Source organism: Sus scrofa, chromosome Y (genome assembly GCF_054392235.1).
Source record: "Sus scrofa isolate SSC_HxYL_T2T_F1_AM1 chromosome Y, Sscrofa_HxYL_maternal_Yorkshire_Landrace_v2.0, whole genome shotgun sequence".
Lineage (NCBI taxonomy): Eukaryota > Metazoa > Chordata > Mammalia > Artiodactyla > Suidae > Sus > Sus scrofa.
This window is the reverse complement of record NC_139402.1, coordinates 1326030-1342035: the sequence shown is the minus strand read 5'-3', so window position 1 is coordinate 1342035 and position 16006 is coordinate 1326030. Positions and strand designations below refer to the sequence as shown.

The 16006-nt window shown below is 58.5% G+C and overlaps 1 protein-coding gene across 6 annotated transcripts; it reads left to right on the top strand.

Annotated features, from left to right (window-relative positions):
* The first annotated feature begins 5064 nt into the window (after positions 1–5064).
* LOC110258925 (putative GTP-binding protein 6) lies at positions 5065–15731 on the top strand. 6 transcript variants are annotated; one of them, XR_014836130.1, is made up of 10 exons: positions 5065–5424; positions 8749–8886; positions 9381–9451; positions 9537–9667; positions 9996–10066; positions 10544–10699; positions 12005–12213; positions 13237–13385; positions 13694–13846; positions 14047–15731. XR_014836130.1 is itself a non-coding variant. In XM_085009028.1 (10 exons), exons 5-10 carry the CDS (start codon positions 10057–10059, stop codon positions 14168–14170), a joined length of 804 nt encoding a protein of 267 aa, XP_084865154.1. In that variant the 5' UTR covers positions 5065–5424; positions 8749–8886; positions 9381–9451; positions 9541–9667; positions 9996–10056; the 3' UTR covers positions 14171–15731. The 6 variants fall into 6 exon arrangements, 4 of the variants coding, with proteins under 4 accessions (XP_084865154.1, XP_084865153.1, XP_020937869.1 ...); XR_014836131.1 differs by having other exon boundaries at positions 9901–10066; XM_085009028.1 differs by having other exon boundaries at positions 9541–9667; positions 10544–10702.
* Positions 15732–16006: the final 275 nt, after the last annotated feature.

Below are 16006 nucleotides of genomic sequence, written 5' to 3'. Positions count from 1 at the left end.
CATCACCTCTTCTGGGGGTGGGGGAGGGGTCCTGCCAGCTCCCCTGGCTCTTGGATGCCCCATGACTGAGGAGACTTCTCCCCACCCAAGCTAGTCTTTCATGGCTGGGTTTTGTCTGCTTTGTTGCTGCTTCTCACAAAGAAGTGAAATCAATGTGTTAATTCTTTTATTTATTTATTTTTTCATCTTTTTGCTATTTCTTGGGCCGCTCCTGTGGCAAATGAAAGTTCCCAGGCTAGGGGTTGAATCGGAGCTGCAGCCACCGGCCTACACCAGAGCCACAGCAACGCTGGATCCGAGCCGTGTCTGCAACCTACACCACAGCTCACGGCAACGCCACATCCTTAACCCACTGAGCAAGGGCAGGGACCGAACCGTCAACCTCATGGTTCCTAGTCGGATTCGTTAACCACTGCACCACGATGGGAACTCCTCAATGTGTTAATTCTTAAGAATTACTGGCATGTGGAGTTGCCGTCGTGGCGCAGTGGTTAACGAATCTGACTAGGAACCATGAGGTTGCAAGTTTGATCCCTGCCCTTGTTCAGTGGGTTAAGGATCCGGTGTTGCCGTGAGCTGCGGTATAGGTTGCAGACGCAGCTCGGATCCCGTGTTGCTGTGGCTGTTGCACATGCCGGTGGCTACAGCTCCAATTAGACCCCTAGCCTGGGAACCTCCATATGCTACGGGAGCCGCCCTAGAAAAGGCAAAAAGAGAAAAAAAAAACAAAAATTCCTGGCATGTGATGCAGCCTATGTTCACTGCAGCACTGTTCACAACAGCCAAGACCATGAAAGCAAATTAAATATCCACTGACAGAGGAATGGATAAGGAAGATGTGGTTCATCTACACCATGGAATACTACTCAGCCATGAAAAAGAGTGAAATAATGCCATTTGCAGCAAGATGAATGGCCAGAGATGGTCAGACTAAATGAAGTCAGAGGGAGAAATACAAACACTACATGATATCACTTATATGTGGAATCTAAACTATAGCACAGATGAACCTGTCTACAGAAGAGAAACAGTCTCACACATGTGGAGAACAGACTGGTGGTTGACAAGGTGGAGGGGGAGGGAGTGGGATAGTCGGGGCATTTGGGGTTCGTAGACGCAAACTAGGACACTGAGAATGGATCGGCAATGAGGTCCTGCTGTACCGCACAGGAGACTCTATCCATCTCCTGGGATAGACCAGGATGGAAGAGAATCTGAGAAAGGGAATGTATGTATATGTAGGACTGGATCACTTTGCTGGACAGCAGAAATTGGTACAACATTGCAGATCAACTATACTTTAGTGAAAATGTTTTTAAATTGAAAAATTTTTAAAATAAAAAGTACACAGCTTAATCAAGAAAAAAGAAACTAATACAAAGAATGTGTATATATACATAAATAATATGAAGTAAATATATCTATTTGAGAGGCTGAGTCACTTTGCTGGACAGCAGAAATTGGCACAACATTGTAAGTCAATTTCTTTCTTTCTTTCTTTCTTTCTTTCTTCCTTCATTCCTTCCTTCCTTCCTTCCTTCCTTCCTTCCTTACTTTTAGGGCCGCACCTGAGGCATATGGAAGTTCCCAGCCTAGGGGTTGAGTCGGAGCTACAGCTGCAGGTCTACACCACAGCCACAGCACTGCAGGATCCAAACAGCATCTGAGACCTACACCACAGCTCAAAGCAACACCAGAACCCTGATGCACTGAGCAAGGCCAGGGATCGAACCCATAACCTCACGGATAGTAGTCAGGTTTGTTTCTGCCGTGCCGCAGTGGGAACTCCCTCAACTATACTTTAAAAAGTCAAAAACATACCAATAAAATCATGAGCATGTGCCAATCAATGCAATAGAACCCTGCACAGCCGGCTCCAGGCTAAGCCCAGGCACAGCCGCCTGGCTCCCAGAGCACCTTCCTAAACCTGCCATGCCTTCCAGCACGTCTGGCAGCTGCCGCTTCTCCCCACCTGGTTCCCCAGGTCCTCCAGCAGCTTCGTCACCGCCGTCGCCACACCGGCGTCTCCTCGTTTATAGTCAGTGGTAGATGTTCCCCAACTGTCTGCTGAGAGGTCTCTGGGACGTCTGGATTTTCATCTCAACGAGGTTTTAGGGTTTTAGGTTCACAGCTTCCTTGGAAGGAAACCATCTACCCTCTATCAGCAGCCATTCGACACGTGATCAATAACAAGGCAGTAAAAAAAAACCGCATTGCCTCATGATCAAGCCTGTTAATCCTTGAGGTTCCCTCCCACACACACCCCTTGAAACCTCGGAGAAGACTGGCTCCGGGGGACAGCGCCGGTGATGCCGCGGGGATGGCACGGAGATAGATCACAGTGCAGAGAAGAGCTGAGAGGTCTGGTTGCACAAGGAGCCCAGCGCTGTGCTTGGGCCACACGCTCGGGAGTTTCCCGTCTTTTTTCAACGTCCGCCCCCGGCGCCCCATAAAGCTGCGCTTAGGAACGAGGTGACCTACCCGAATCTCCCGCCAGGTGGCGTGGCAGGAGCAGACCACGCTGCCGCCTGCTCTTGACCGCCTTCCTTCTGCAGAGCTGGGTGCCACCCAGGCATCAGAGCCAGCCCTGCAGAGGCGCCCTTGCTGGGACAGACGACCTGGTGGCTTGATCATGAGCCCCGTCCATGACATCTCTTGGGCCGCAAGGCTGTCTCCAGCCGTTTGTGACGGGGGGAGGGCAGAGACCAGCCACAAAAGGACCAGCCACCAGAACTCATACACCTGTGAATTCACCATTGATTCATTGTCTTCATTGAGCTTCTCATCCTACCTACAGGGAAATGGCCCCTAGGAATAACCACCGGGGAGGGAGGGGCGCCACAGGCAGCTGCAGATGAAGATTCTAAGGCTTCGGGTGTGCCTGAAGGCTGATCGTCTCCCTCTGAATTGAAGCTTGTGATGCTGCACAGCCTCATCACACTTGCCAGGCAGTGTATGCGACAGGTCCTGGCCTCAGAGGCCCCTTCCATGTTCCACCCATTCCCAAAGGGAAATTGTGTCTGTACCCTGTTTCCGACAACACTTCTCCACACTCCTCTGGGGTCTCCTTCCTGCTCTATGATCAAAGACAAGCCTAAACAGCGCCTCTGGAAACATCTGAAAGGCTATGGCTTTCTGCAGACACCTAAGAAGCAACATCTCAGTTAAAACTCTTCTCTCCGGAGTTCCCATTGCCGAGCAGCGGAAATGAACCCCACTCGTATCCATGAGGATGCAGGTTCCACCCGTGGCCTTGCTCAGGGGGTTAAGGATACAGCGTTGCCGTGAGCTGTGGTGTAGGTCGAAGACGAGGCTCGGATCCTGAGTTGCTGTTTTGTGTCTGTGGGGCAGCTGTAGCTCCGATTCAGCCCCTACCCTGGAAACTTCCCTATGCCTTGGATGCGGCCCTAAAAAGCAAAGAAACAAAACAACAACAAAAAGCTGTTCTCCTATACTAATGTTGAGGAGATGATGTGGCTCATGGGGGTAGAAACCCTGGAGAAAAGAACCCCAAAAATGCGTAAATATTTAAAGGCAGCTCTTATGGGAGGGGAGCTCCTGCGATTCCATGCTGTCCTGAAGCCAGACCATCTAGAGGAATGGCTCTCGAAGTTTTTTGCTTTGAAACTTTTGTCCCTGATAAAAGATATTTGAAAACAAAAACACCAACAGAAATGGTTCTCCTGTGTAAAAAACAAGTTTTCTCTCTGCACCACGGGTTTTGAGTTTTGCCAAGAGGGTACTTTGGAAGCAGTCTTCCTACCACTTCATCTCCCGGCCCACATCTGCCAGCTGGATTTGGATCCCACAAAGCTGGGGACCCCTGGCCAGACTCTTGCCCCCAAGGGTGCACTCAGGGTGCCAATGCAGACTTAAGAACACCCCCCCACCCTTCCTACTGGGAAGTCCCAAACAGTATTTGGGACCCCTGAGGGAGGATAGCATTTGACATCCATGACAAAGTTAGGGGCCCATAAGGTTAGGGGGCTCGGAGCTTGTGCCCCGTAAACCAGGGCTTAGATGAACAGTGACAGACTTGGACCTGCAAGGCAGGGTTTGGGACCCACCCAGACTGCACTCGGAAACCTCGCCCAGGGTAGAGTCCCGGCCCCCCCTCTGGCTACATTCCCACCCTTAGCTAATAACACAGACTATACCCTCAGGACCAGACAAGACAAGCCATGGCCAAGTTTGGGGCCTCTGCAACAGACATGAAGCCCTAAGGCAGAATGTAGGACTCACAGGCACAGGCCTGGATCCCCAGGACCACAGTCGAGATACAGCATATACTTTGGACCGCTGGACTGGATTTGGAAACCCAAACGGTGTTCACAATACCCCCAGGCCAGATTCCAGACCCCAAGGCAAAGTCCAGGACCCTCAGGGCAAGGTCTAGGACCCCCTAGGGCTGCACTTGGACCCTAAGGTAGGGCCTGGGCTCCGGACTGCACTAAGGCAGAGTTCAGAACCCCCGCGACTGCACTCAGACGCCCCAAGGCAGAGTCTGGGATCCTCATAAATGCGCTTGGACTCCCAAGACAGGATCTTGAACCCAAGGGCTGCACTGGGACCCCTAAGCCAGGGTCTGGGACCCCCGAGACGTACTGAGACCCCGAAGGCAAGGTCTAGGACCCGCCGGGGCCGCCCTTGAACCCCTAAAGTAGGATGTGAGACACCCGAAACGCACTCGGGCCCTAAAGCACAGTTTAGGGCTCCCAAGGCCGCACTCGGACCCGCAAGGCAGAGTTCGGGGCTCCAATGAACAGAGCTAGACCTCCAGGGCCAGACCTCCTACGCTGCGTGGAGGCCGGAGAGAGGCGCAGGGAGGTGGTGACTGTGGGGAAGCGCCGCCAGGTATCCCGCCGGGCTCCGCTCCAGCGCTACGTGGCCTGGGAGCATAACCGCCAGCATCCAGGAGAAAAAGGAGCAAGTCCGGGGAGGCGGTGTCCGGGCCCGGGCCACTCGCACCAATCAGGCGGCGGAGAACACGTGACTCCGGCGGCCAATGGACAGCCCGCCCGGAAGCACGCCCCCGAGGCCACGCCCCGTTGCGTACAGGCGCGCACGGGATGTGGGCCCTACGGGCCGCCGTCCGCCCGGGGGCCCGGCTCTCCCGCGTGGTTCGCGGCTGCGGGGCTCCAAAGGCCGCGCCGCCGCTGCCGCCCTGCCCCAAGCGCACGGTCGCCGCCTTCCGCGGGGGTGCGGGGGGCCCAGAGGGGCGAGAGGGTGGAAGGTGGAGCCCAGGTGCGAATGGCTGGAGAAGTCGGGCTGGAGAAGAGGAGGAGGAGCCAGAAGATGCGGAGGAGGAAGAGGAGGAAGAGGAGCTGCTGAGGAGGGACCCTTTGTTACCGGCGGGGACCCAGCGCGTGTTCTTGATTCACCCTGAGGTCAAGTGGGGACCCAGGAAACCACAAGGGACCCGAGGTAACTGGGAGCGCGGCCGCCGGCTGGGACGCAGGGGGGCGGGGCGCTGGAGGCTGCAGCCCATAGGGCGGAAGCGCTGGGGAGGGACTCCGAGGGCTGGCGCTCATAGGTTGGGGCCGGCGGGGGCGGGGCTCTGGGGCGGGACTCCTGGGGCTGAAGCCCAGAGGGCGGGGCGGCCGGGGGAGGGGCTCGTGGGGGCGGGGCACCGATGGCTGGCCTGTGGGGGCGGGGCGCCGAGGCTCTGCTGTAAATCCTAATTCTGGGCGGGGTCGCCGTACCTGAGCGCTCTGCCCCCCTGCGGGTCCTGGGCCCCCTCCCCTTTCAGCCGCGCCCTGGGTTATCGCTTTTCCCTGCTTCTTCCGCATCCTCCGCCGTCCCGAAAGGAAAAGCATCCAGCCAGTGACACCCGTGTGCACAGGGTCCCTTGTGTCCCAGAGTTTTGAGGCTTTTATCAGCCGCGTTTCACTCTGTGTGACTGAATACTAAGCCCAAGATTGTGTACAAAGGTGTTCACCCGCTCTTTGTAGCAGAAACCATGAACCCCGCTGAGCCCCTGCGCGGCTGTCCGCCTGGGACCGGCATCCAGCGCCCTCATCCATCAGGAACCCCATTGTCCCCACCCCAGTCGGGCTGCGGGGTAGGGACAGCAGACACACGGAGCAGGAGCCTGCCACCTGGCCTGAGTGCTGTGTTCAGAACCGAGTAGGAAGACAGACGCAGGTGGGGAGGGGGCCATCTCTTTAGAGTGGGTCTGGATGGCCTGGGAAGAGGGACCCCACAGAAAAATAGGGACAAGTGTCCAGAGAGGGCTCCCGAAGGAGCATGTCCTGGGGCCTCCTGGGACCACTGCCTGTAGGCTTTTGGGGGCTTTTAAAACCACGTCTCTCCAGTGGTGCAGGCCATGCATGGCCTCGGGTCAGCACAGGGACTCTGGGTTTAAGCAGAGCAGGGACCCACGGTGGGGGAGGGGTCGGTCACCTTAATCCTTTCCTCCCCCTCTTTTGTTAGCACTTTATTGAGCATACGATGAACCACCTAGGATGCAATTCAGTGGCATGTCGTCCATTCACAGTGCTGTGCAGCCACGACCTCTGTCTAGACTGTGTACCCTTAACAACCCTGTAGCCTTAACAGCAGGCCTCCCCCATCTCACCCCCATCCATCCCCCGGCCCCTGGAAACCAGGGGCTTTCTGTCCCTGTGGATGGTCCTGTCCTGGACATTTCACGTAAGTGGAATAGATGATACGTGGTCTTTACTGTCCAAGGAGCATGTTTTCCAGGCTTGTTTATGCTGTAGCCTGTGTCGGCCTTTTAAAAATTTTTCTTAGACTTTTTTTTTAAAGAGCAGTTTGAGTTTCACAGCAAAACTGAGAGGCAGGTACAGAGATGCCTCTTAAACGCACTCACATTTACCGCCTCCTCCCATCAACACCCTCACCCGATGGTGCATTTGTTACAGTTGATGACCCTATGGGGACATGTCACCATCACTCAGAGGCCACCGTCTATCTCGGGGCTCACTCTTGCTGTGGGTTTGGACAAGTGTACATCATGGATCCATCATTATAGTGTCACACATGGTATTTTCTCTTCCCTAAACACCCTCTGGGCTCTGCCCGTTCCCCCCCCCACCCCCACAACTGTATCCACAGTTGTGTATTTTCCGGAAGGAACAGAGCTGGAATCCCAGAGTCTGCTGCCTTTTCTCGCTGGCTTCTTTCACATAGAAACACGCATTTCAGGTTCCTCCATGACTTTTCACCGTGCGATGGCTCATTTTTTTTCGGTGCTGCAATAACATTCTACTGTCTGGATGGACCACAGTTTATCCAGTCACCTACTGAAGGACATCTGGCTGCTTTCGTTTTGGCAATTAGGAGTGAAACCGCTATAAGCATCTGTGTGCAGGTTTCTGTGTGGACATAAGCTTTCATCTCCTTTGGGTACATACCAGGGAGCGTGATTGCTGGATCACATGGTAAGAGTTTATTTAGTCTTTTCAGAAATGGCCAAACCATCTTACAAAGTGGCGGCACCCTTCTCTAGTCCTCAGCAGCCCCAAACGGGAGTTCCTGTTGCTTCACACCCTCATCAGCACCTGGCGTGGCCAGGGTTCTGGATGCCAGCCATTCTCCGAGTTGTGTAGTGATGTCTCATGGCTGTTTTAGTTTGCATTTCGCCGATGACACGTAACATGGAGCATTTTTCCATATGTTGAGCAGGCTTTAGTGACATGGAGCCAAGGCCTGGGCACCTTCTGTGGTCCTAGGCTCAGGACTCAGTCTCTCATGGAGCCTGTGCCCCTGGACTGGGGTCTCCACACATGCTTCTCTGTTTTCATTCCCACTGATGGATACCTAGGGGCAGGTGGTGGGATCCCCTGTGTTGTTTTGACCAGACCCCCAGGCAGGCAGCCATGGGAGCGACCAGAAGAGGCAGGGACAGCAGTAGGGATTCACGATGGGGCCGGCACGCAGCCCCTGGGGTCGCCTGAGTGTTTGCTGATGGGCCAGACCCCGCGCAAGCAGGTGGAGGTGAGGTGTGGCCGCGGGTCCCTGGGGAGGCGTCCGAGAAGACTGGTTCTCATGGCCCAGGGGTGGGGACCCCGCCTCACATAGCTCCAAGGGTGAGGACACTGCCCTGAGGATGGGTGACCCCCTCCTCCCATGGCCCAGAGCACAGAGGACTCTGCTCTGTGGCCTTGGCCCCCATCAGCCTTGTCTCAACAGCCTCTTCTTACCTGTGTCCTCACTGTGCCTTGAAGAGGGTCGGGTGACCCCAGAGACAGCAGCACCAAGGGTCCCAGGAGTGAGGACCATGAAGCAGGAGGCGCCATGAACCGGCTGTTTCTCTGAGCTTCTGTGCAAAGGCAGGGCTCATGGCACTTATTCCATGTGTAACCAGGGAGTTCCCATGTGGCAGGGGTTAAAGATCTGGCATTGTCACTGTAGCAGCTCCCGAACTTCCATATACTGGGGACACAGCCAAAAAAAAAAGCCACTCAGTACCAGGGAACAAACCAGGGTCCTCGCAGAGCCATCCACCAGCCCTCAGGTCCCTCGAGACCTGCAGCCACCCTGTCCACCCCCATCAGGGCTCAGAGGACTCATGGGCACCCTGCCCTGCCTGCCCGCCGACAGTCTGCCCAGAAGGATGGAGCTGCGTTTACAACAAATGCTGATTCAGGTGCTTTCCTGGCACCATTGTGTAGGCAGCACCATTCCAGCCTTGGGCATGTGGCCAGGGGCACCTGGCAGGACAGGACAAGGCCTGGGCTGACTTGGCCAGAAATTGACCTCACACTGGCCTGTCTCTCCCCACAGCTGAGTGGCAGGTGGCAGAGGCCCAGGCACTGGTGCGCACGCTGGATGGCTGGTCAGTGGTGGACACGGCAGTGGTACCCACCAAGACCCCAGACAGGAGGCTCATCTTCGGCAAAGGGACCCTGGAGCACCTGACGGGTGGGTCCAGCGCACGTGTTCCCGCCCCCTCCTGGAAACAGAGCAAGCATGGCTGTCCCTCTGGGCCTCATGGCAACTTGAGCCAGACATAGAAGGCCACCAGGTCTGCGTCAGAATTCAGGAGAGGCCCCGAGAGTCAGGATCTTGAGAGAATTGGGCGCGTGTCAGCTGTGCAGCCCAGCCCACCACCCGCTCTCAGGGCCCAGGGACTGCGCCCCACACCGCTGCCTGGCTCACAGCTCAGAGCAGGAGACGCGCGGGGGAGGGTGCTTAGCGCCCGGGTTTTACCCCGAGTTTAAAAGGTGCTCAGGCTCACGGGATCCCCATGCGTGAGACCTGTGCCCCTGAAGGTGGACGCGGGCCTCCCCATGGACCCAACCCGCACTCGCCAAATACGGCACCCAGAGAGTCATGCCCGGGGAACACTGCCAAATAAAGTGCAGGTCCATCCCCGGACAGACATCACGAGTCTGATGGGCGTCCTCTTTCCTTAGAGAAAATCAGGGGGTCCCGGGAAGTCTCCGCTGTCTTCCTGAACGTGGAGAGGATGGCCACGCCCACCAAGGTAGGGGGGGTGGACGCTGGCTCCCCTCCCCCACCCGGTCAGCCCCCTGCTGTGAGGACACAGCCGTCACGCCTTCCTCTTCTAGAAAGAACTGGAAGCCACCTGGGGCGTGCAGGTGTTCGACCGATTCACCGTGGTTCTGCACATCTTCCGCTGCAATGCGCGCACCAAGGAGGCACGGCTGCAGGTGGCGCTGGCCGAGCTCCCGCTGCTCAGGTGCCTGCAGAGCGCCGCTCTGGCGGAAGGACCCCTTGTTTTCATATATCTAGACTCTTGCCAGATGTGAGGGCGGCATGTGGACCCCGAGCTTGTGGTGGGCGGGGCCGAGCAGCAGTCTGCTGGGGTGGGTCCTCCACGAGGAATGTCGCCCAGCTCCGCACCCTGGATCCCCTAACAGTGGAGGCTTCCGCAGGAGGAAGGCCCCCAGTGAGCCTGTTCTCTCTGTCCAGACACACCTCCCCCACCCCGGGCTGCATCCTCTGCCCCGTGTCTGATGCTGGAAGCGCATGTGCACATCTACTGAGCCCACCCTTATCCACGCCAGGTCCCACCTGAAAAGTGATATTGGCCACCTGGACGGACGAGGAGGGGGCTCTCGCTACATCATGGGGTCAGGTAATGCGATGGAGGTCTCCTCAGCGGGCACTTGGAACGGGGTTGTCATGGCTGCCCCTAAAAAGGGCGCAGTGTCCCAGAAAGGCCCTAACGGGGCCAGGGCTGCCCATGGGCCTCATCTGTGGTCATGTTCTGACAAAGCAGGGCATTAGGGTGCTTCCTAGGGTGGCAGTAAGAAAGGAATGCGAACCAGCGCCTTAAAACCACATACCTTCATCCCCTGGTAGCCTTGGAGACCAGGCATCTGAGGTCAGGGGTCAAGGGCAGTGTGTAGTAAGGCTGCCGGCCGCCAGGCAGAGCTGTCTTGGAACAGGTGTCAGGCTGTGGCTGCTGTGCGAGTAGGCTTCCCACCCCCAGAGCCAGCCGGTCCATATCCCCCTCTGTGGCGTGGGGTGGGTTCGAGGGGGAAGCCTGCTGGGGCTCGGGCCTCTTTGCTCCCGTGTCTGCTCACTGACTTGCCGTCTTGGATGTTTGCAGGGGAGTCTTCCTTGCAGGTGCAGCAGCGTCTCCTCAAGGACAAGGAGGTGAGGATTCGGCGCGCGCTGGAGAGGCTGCGGGGGAAGAGGCTGCTCCTGGGGAGGCAGCGGAGGCGGCGGGAGTTCCCCGTGATCTCTGTGGTCGGATACACAAACTGTGGTGAGCGGTGGGGCCCCCAGGTATTTTAGGGGAATCCACCTGCAGAGCCAACGACACCCAGGTTTCGCTGAAGGCTCCTGGATAGTGGGAAAGACTGGGTGTGTGCCTGTCTCCGGCCGTCGCAGGGGCCACGGCTGGAGCCCAGCCTGTCTGCTGAGGGCAGGGCGGGGGGGGGGCGGTGGGGGCTGACGCCCCTCTTAGCGGATGCCCTCCAAATGCTGAGAAAGAGGGAATTGGATGTTTTTCGTTTTCAAGTCCATGTGCAAAAGAGACTTCATCTTAAAGGAATCCAAAAATTCTGATTTTACAAAGTAAAACTTAACAGTGTGTTTTAAGGTCCGTCTTTAGGAGCATATTGAGAAAGCTGTGGGCACGTGACAGAGCTCAGGTGTCCTTTAGGGTCCCAAAGCCCTGAAGTCACAGGGCCCTGAACGCAGTAGGAAGCACCTGGTCCCTCAGTGGGAAGCACCAGGGTATGACCTCGCACGTGCCAGGAAACCCAGCACCTTCTGGCGGAGTCGCTCAGAGGGTGGGAGAGGGTGTGGGGGCCGCCTCTCTGTTTCTGAGATTCCCAGGGAGCGGCCTGCGGGTCCCGACACCCGCTGCTGGGGATTCGGGGTCGCCGGCTGAGCCGAGAGCGTCTAGGCTGAGCTGACCTACCTGGTCCCTCCAGGGCAGGGACAGTCAGCACCTTCCGTGGACTTGGGGCAGGGCTTGGTACCCAGAGCTCACCAGTGGGTCATCCTCGACCGGATGGCTGTGACCCTGAACTTGGGGTCAGCTGGGGAGAGCGTCCACCTTGCCAGGAAAGGCCGTGGAGGGGCCACCTCAGAACACAGTCGTGTCTGTCTACACCCTCCCCCTGTCTACACAGACATCCACCCCACCTCACACGGATCCCCTGTCTACACAGACACCTGCCCCATGTCACACACACACTCTGCACCCACCCGACCCCAGCACCCCCTGTCTACACAGACACCCACGCCACACTCACACACCATACCTTCCCTCTGTCTGTGCCCACCTCATACACACGTCCCTACTGTCTACACCACCACCCTCGCCTACACAGGTGCCTGTGCCCCTGGCTCTGGTCCCTCTCTCCTGGAAGCCTAGACAGCGGCAGCTGTGTCCTCATGCGCCTGAGCATGGCATCGCCAGGGTCCTGCAGAGCCCGCTGGGCTCAAAGACCCTCCCCCTGGCCCAGCCTCCAGCGGCCTGTGGTCAGCGATCCCGTCGCTGCAAGGTCACAGTGGATGGTGGGGACATGGGCACCCTCCTCTTGTGACCCACTTGCAGGAAAAACCACGCTGATCAAGGCCCTGACGGGGGACGCCGCCGTCCAGCCCCGGGATCAGCTCTTTGCCACACTGGACGTCACGGCCCACGCGGGGTCGCTGCCCTCCCGCATGGCTGTCATCTACATGGACACCATCGGCTTCCTGTCCCAGCTGCCCCACAGCCTGATCGAGTCCTTCTCGGCCACTCTGGAGGACGTGGCCCATTCGGTGAGCAGGGTGGGGCCAGGGCCCAGTCATTTCAAATACCAGCCAGCAGGGGCCTGGCGCCCTCATCACCACACCACACGGGATGGGGGGGGGGTCCTCTCATCGCCACACCACACGGTGGGAGGGCCTGGTCCAGTCAACACAGTCCATGGGGTCCCGGTCCCCTCACAGGTGCCATCACACGGGCTGAGTCCTCCTCAACCACTCCAGGGAGCAGACGTCTGCTCTTTTCTAAAGTAAATGCCAACCAAAAGGAGTTCCCTTTTGGGATGTTGGGGGCCCTGGACAGAGGCATGAAGGAGAGACAGTGACCCCTACAGAATCTGGGGTTTCGTCAGCAGACAGGGACTCGGGTGTCCCTGACGCTCCAGCACCTTAGAGGCCACAGTAGCCCAAGCACAGGCTTAGGTCCTTGCTCCGTTCTGAAATCCTACAACTTCTGAAATGAAACGTTAAGGAAAAGTTAGGTTCCTCTCAAAAAAGAACCCGGAAGTGAGTCCCCCACATCTTACAGGCCACCTTCTTTCCAGGCAGAATTGCCCTGGGCTGTTATTTCCTCCTTTTCTGTATTTTCCAAATGTTGCATAAGAACTACACATAAAGCACAAGATAAGGAGAAACACCTTCTTTAAAACGGGAACCTGAAGGTTTCACAGAAACATGCAACAGCCCAGAGCGCTGACCGAAGCCCCTGTCGGGGGGCTGGGTGCTGGTAACTGGCTGCGCCCAGGTGCAGCCGGTACCCGTGGGGCAGGAGGTGGGGTGGGCTTGAGGGCCCCTCGGTCCAGGTGCACCGGGAGCGGCCTGCCCAGGGCGGATCCCCAGCAACGGGGCAGGGCCTCAGTCCCCTGCAGGCCAGCTCTGCGGTCTCAGCCACACACCCCGCACCGGCCCCACGCCGGCTCCACCCCATCCGGTTGAGCGGTGCCCTAAGAGCCCGGTCCCCCACCTGGCGGGCCCTCCTGGGTGGGGGCGGGCGTCGCCGACCCCAAGCCCCCTGACCGCCCGACCACCTGGTCCCAGGATCTGATCGTCCATGTGCGAGACGTGAGCCACCCCGAGACGGAGCTGCAGAAGGACAGCGTCCTGTCCGCCCTGCGGGGCCTGCGCCTGCCGGCCGTGCTCCTGGACAACGTCCTGGAGGTTCACAACAAAGTGGACCTGGTGCCCGGGTGAGCGCCCCGCCGCCTGCTGCCCCACGTCGCCAGGGCCCGAGAGCCCCTTCCTGCTCCCGGGCGTGTCCCCCCGCACCCGCTGCCGGTCAGAGCCGTAACCCAGGGTCCGCCCCAGCGGAGCACGCGTTCGGGGCTGGCGTGTTCGACCCCTTCACCCCGCACCCCGGCCGGGAACGCGCGTCTCTTCACATTGCCCCCTTTTACCTCCTGGCGGGGCCAGGTCCTCACCGGGTGGGGGACTGTGGACCCAGGCCCGGGTCCCCCTCTGAGCCGGGTCTGCCCCTGCCCCCCACCCCCATCCCCAGGTACAAACCCATGGGACCGCACGCTGTGGCCGTGTCCGCCCTCCTGGGGCTCGGGCTGGAGGAGCTGAAAGCCAGGCTGGAGGATGCGGTGCTGACAGCCACGGGGAGGCGGGTCCTCACCCTCCGCGTGCGGCTGGCGGGGGCGCAGCTGAGGTGCGTGGGGGGCGCGGGGGAGGGGCTGGGGCGAGGGGGTGGCGGGGGAGCGGCGACGCGGCCAATCCCGTTTAACCGCCACGTGTGAGCCGGTGGCCACGCTCATCCACGCGCCTTGTCCACATCCGAGCTGTCGGCTCAGCCCTGGCTCGGGGCTCCTTTGGGGGTACCTGTTCTCATTACACGTGTCTTCCTCCCAGCTGGCTGCATAAGGAGGCCACGGTGCAGGCGGTGGATGTGATGCCCGAGGCTGGAGCGGCCGACGTCAAGGTCATCATAAGCCACTCGGCATACGGCAGGTTCCGGAAGCTCTTCCCCGAGTGAAAGACACGCAAGGGCCTGGGCTGGACTGCGCGTTATAGCCTCCAGGAGAAGCAGGCGCTGTGTGGGGGCCTCCCTCCCTGTACCCCTTCACCTGGCAGGGGGCTCGTGGGACTCCGAGTGGGATTCGGCCTTCCTGGTGGGACTCTGAGGGCTCCTGTCAACTGTTAGGGCATCTGAAGAGCGATTCCCTTACAGGATGACTGAGCCTCGAGACCCTAAAAATTCTGCATGTGTGTTTGTAAACCAGCCTTTCTGATTGTTCAGCAAAGCCCTGTGAACAGTGGCCATGAGGGAGGCAGGTGGACTCCTCCATCGTGTTGGCTGGTGGCTTATTCAGCAAATGCGCTGTGTGTCCACAAGGTCACGGCGGCCAGGCTTTGCCCTGTCCTGTGGTAGCGGCAGGGGTGTAATTAACAGGACAGCCCAGCAGGCGGAAGAGTCTCCCCCTTTGCAGGGCCAGAGAGACGAACCCATCACGCCAAGGGAAATACAAGTTCAGGCTTCTTGTCCACAAGCAGGAAGTCACGTCTTGGAGCCCAGCTTCCAAGAAGACCCCTTGGGGACCCCTTCCTAACATCTGAGAGGCTCCAGGGCTCCCAGACTGCTGGCACCCTGGTGGGTGGGGAGGATCCTGCTCGGTCGTTTGCCAGGCATGGTTGCCCCCACGTGCCCTCAAGTCCCCCAGGGCTCCCTCAGCGTCCTCTCAGCCTGGTCCCTGTGCCTGGCCACCCACCTCCTCCCAGGTCCACCCCTCCAATTCCTCCCCATCTACAATATGTGAGGGCGGGCTGTGGGGGTCGGTTATGGCCTCTGGTCCCCTCCTCTCCTGGTACCCCCTCCCACTGCCCAGCTCCTCCCCACCCCCAGCCCCAGAAGCCCCACCCAAGGACTGGGGGGAGCAGGGCCAGACAGCCTCTGCTGGAGCTTATCCTGCAGGCCCGGGAGGGAAGGATAAGGTGGGGCCTGGGGGAAGGGAGGGCCTCAGGGAGCCCAGATTTCATGGGACCCCAGAGAGAGGGTTCAGGCTCCCAGTGGGTGAGAACAGGTATAAGACCCTGCCCCAGATTCGCACAAGACCCTCCATCTGTGGACAGGGTCTCCCCTCCCAGTTGGGGTCCACTGGGTCCAGAGATGCTGGGGGCTCTGAGGACAGGCCCAGGTGGATGGACAGGACACAGGACGCTCCTGTTAGAGGAAGGGGGTTGGGCCAGGCAGCCCCTGGGGCGCCCCATCACATATCTGATGGGGAGGTGGCCTCAAGATGGTTTTGAGGGTTGAGAGCCTCCATCGTGTTGGCCGGTGGCTTATTCAGCAGATGCACTTGGGCTCACACACTGGCTGAGAAGAGGTGAATGTGTGTGGCCAGCCCCACTTCACGGGTGGCAGCCTGAGCACGTGGCCTGGAAGCTGCCCCGCTAGCAACATCCTTCTGCCAGAACTCCCTCCTCGAATACGGAAGGCTCAAAAATTCATCTTCAGCACAGATGCAGGACCTCTGCTTCATGTCCCCGTGGGAAGCTAAAACTATAAAGCAAAAATAAACAGGAGGATGGAGGCGTGACTTGGTTTTTTTTTTAAACTCACTATGACCTGGGCAAGTGCTCCATCAGCATTGAATTGCTTCCTGTGTGGCACCACAAAAGCCGCCACGACTTTCTAGTTGTTTGCGTGGCCACAGAAAATCCACAAACGGGAGTTCCCATTGTGGCTCGGCGGGTTACAAACCTGACTGGTATCCATGAGGATGCGGGTTTGGTCCCTGGCCTTGTTGAGTGAGTTAAGATCCGGCATTGCCTTGAGCCCTGCAGCAGGTCACCCACGCGGCTTGGATCCTGC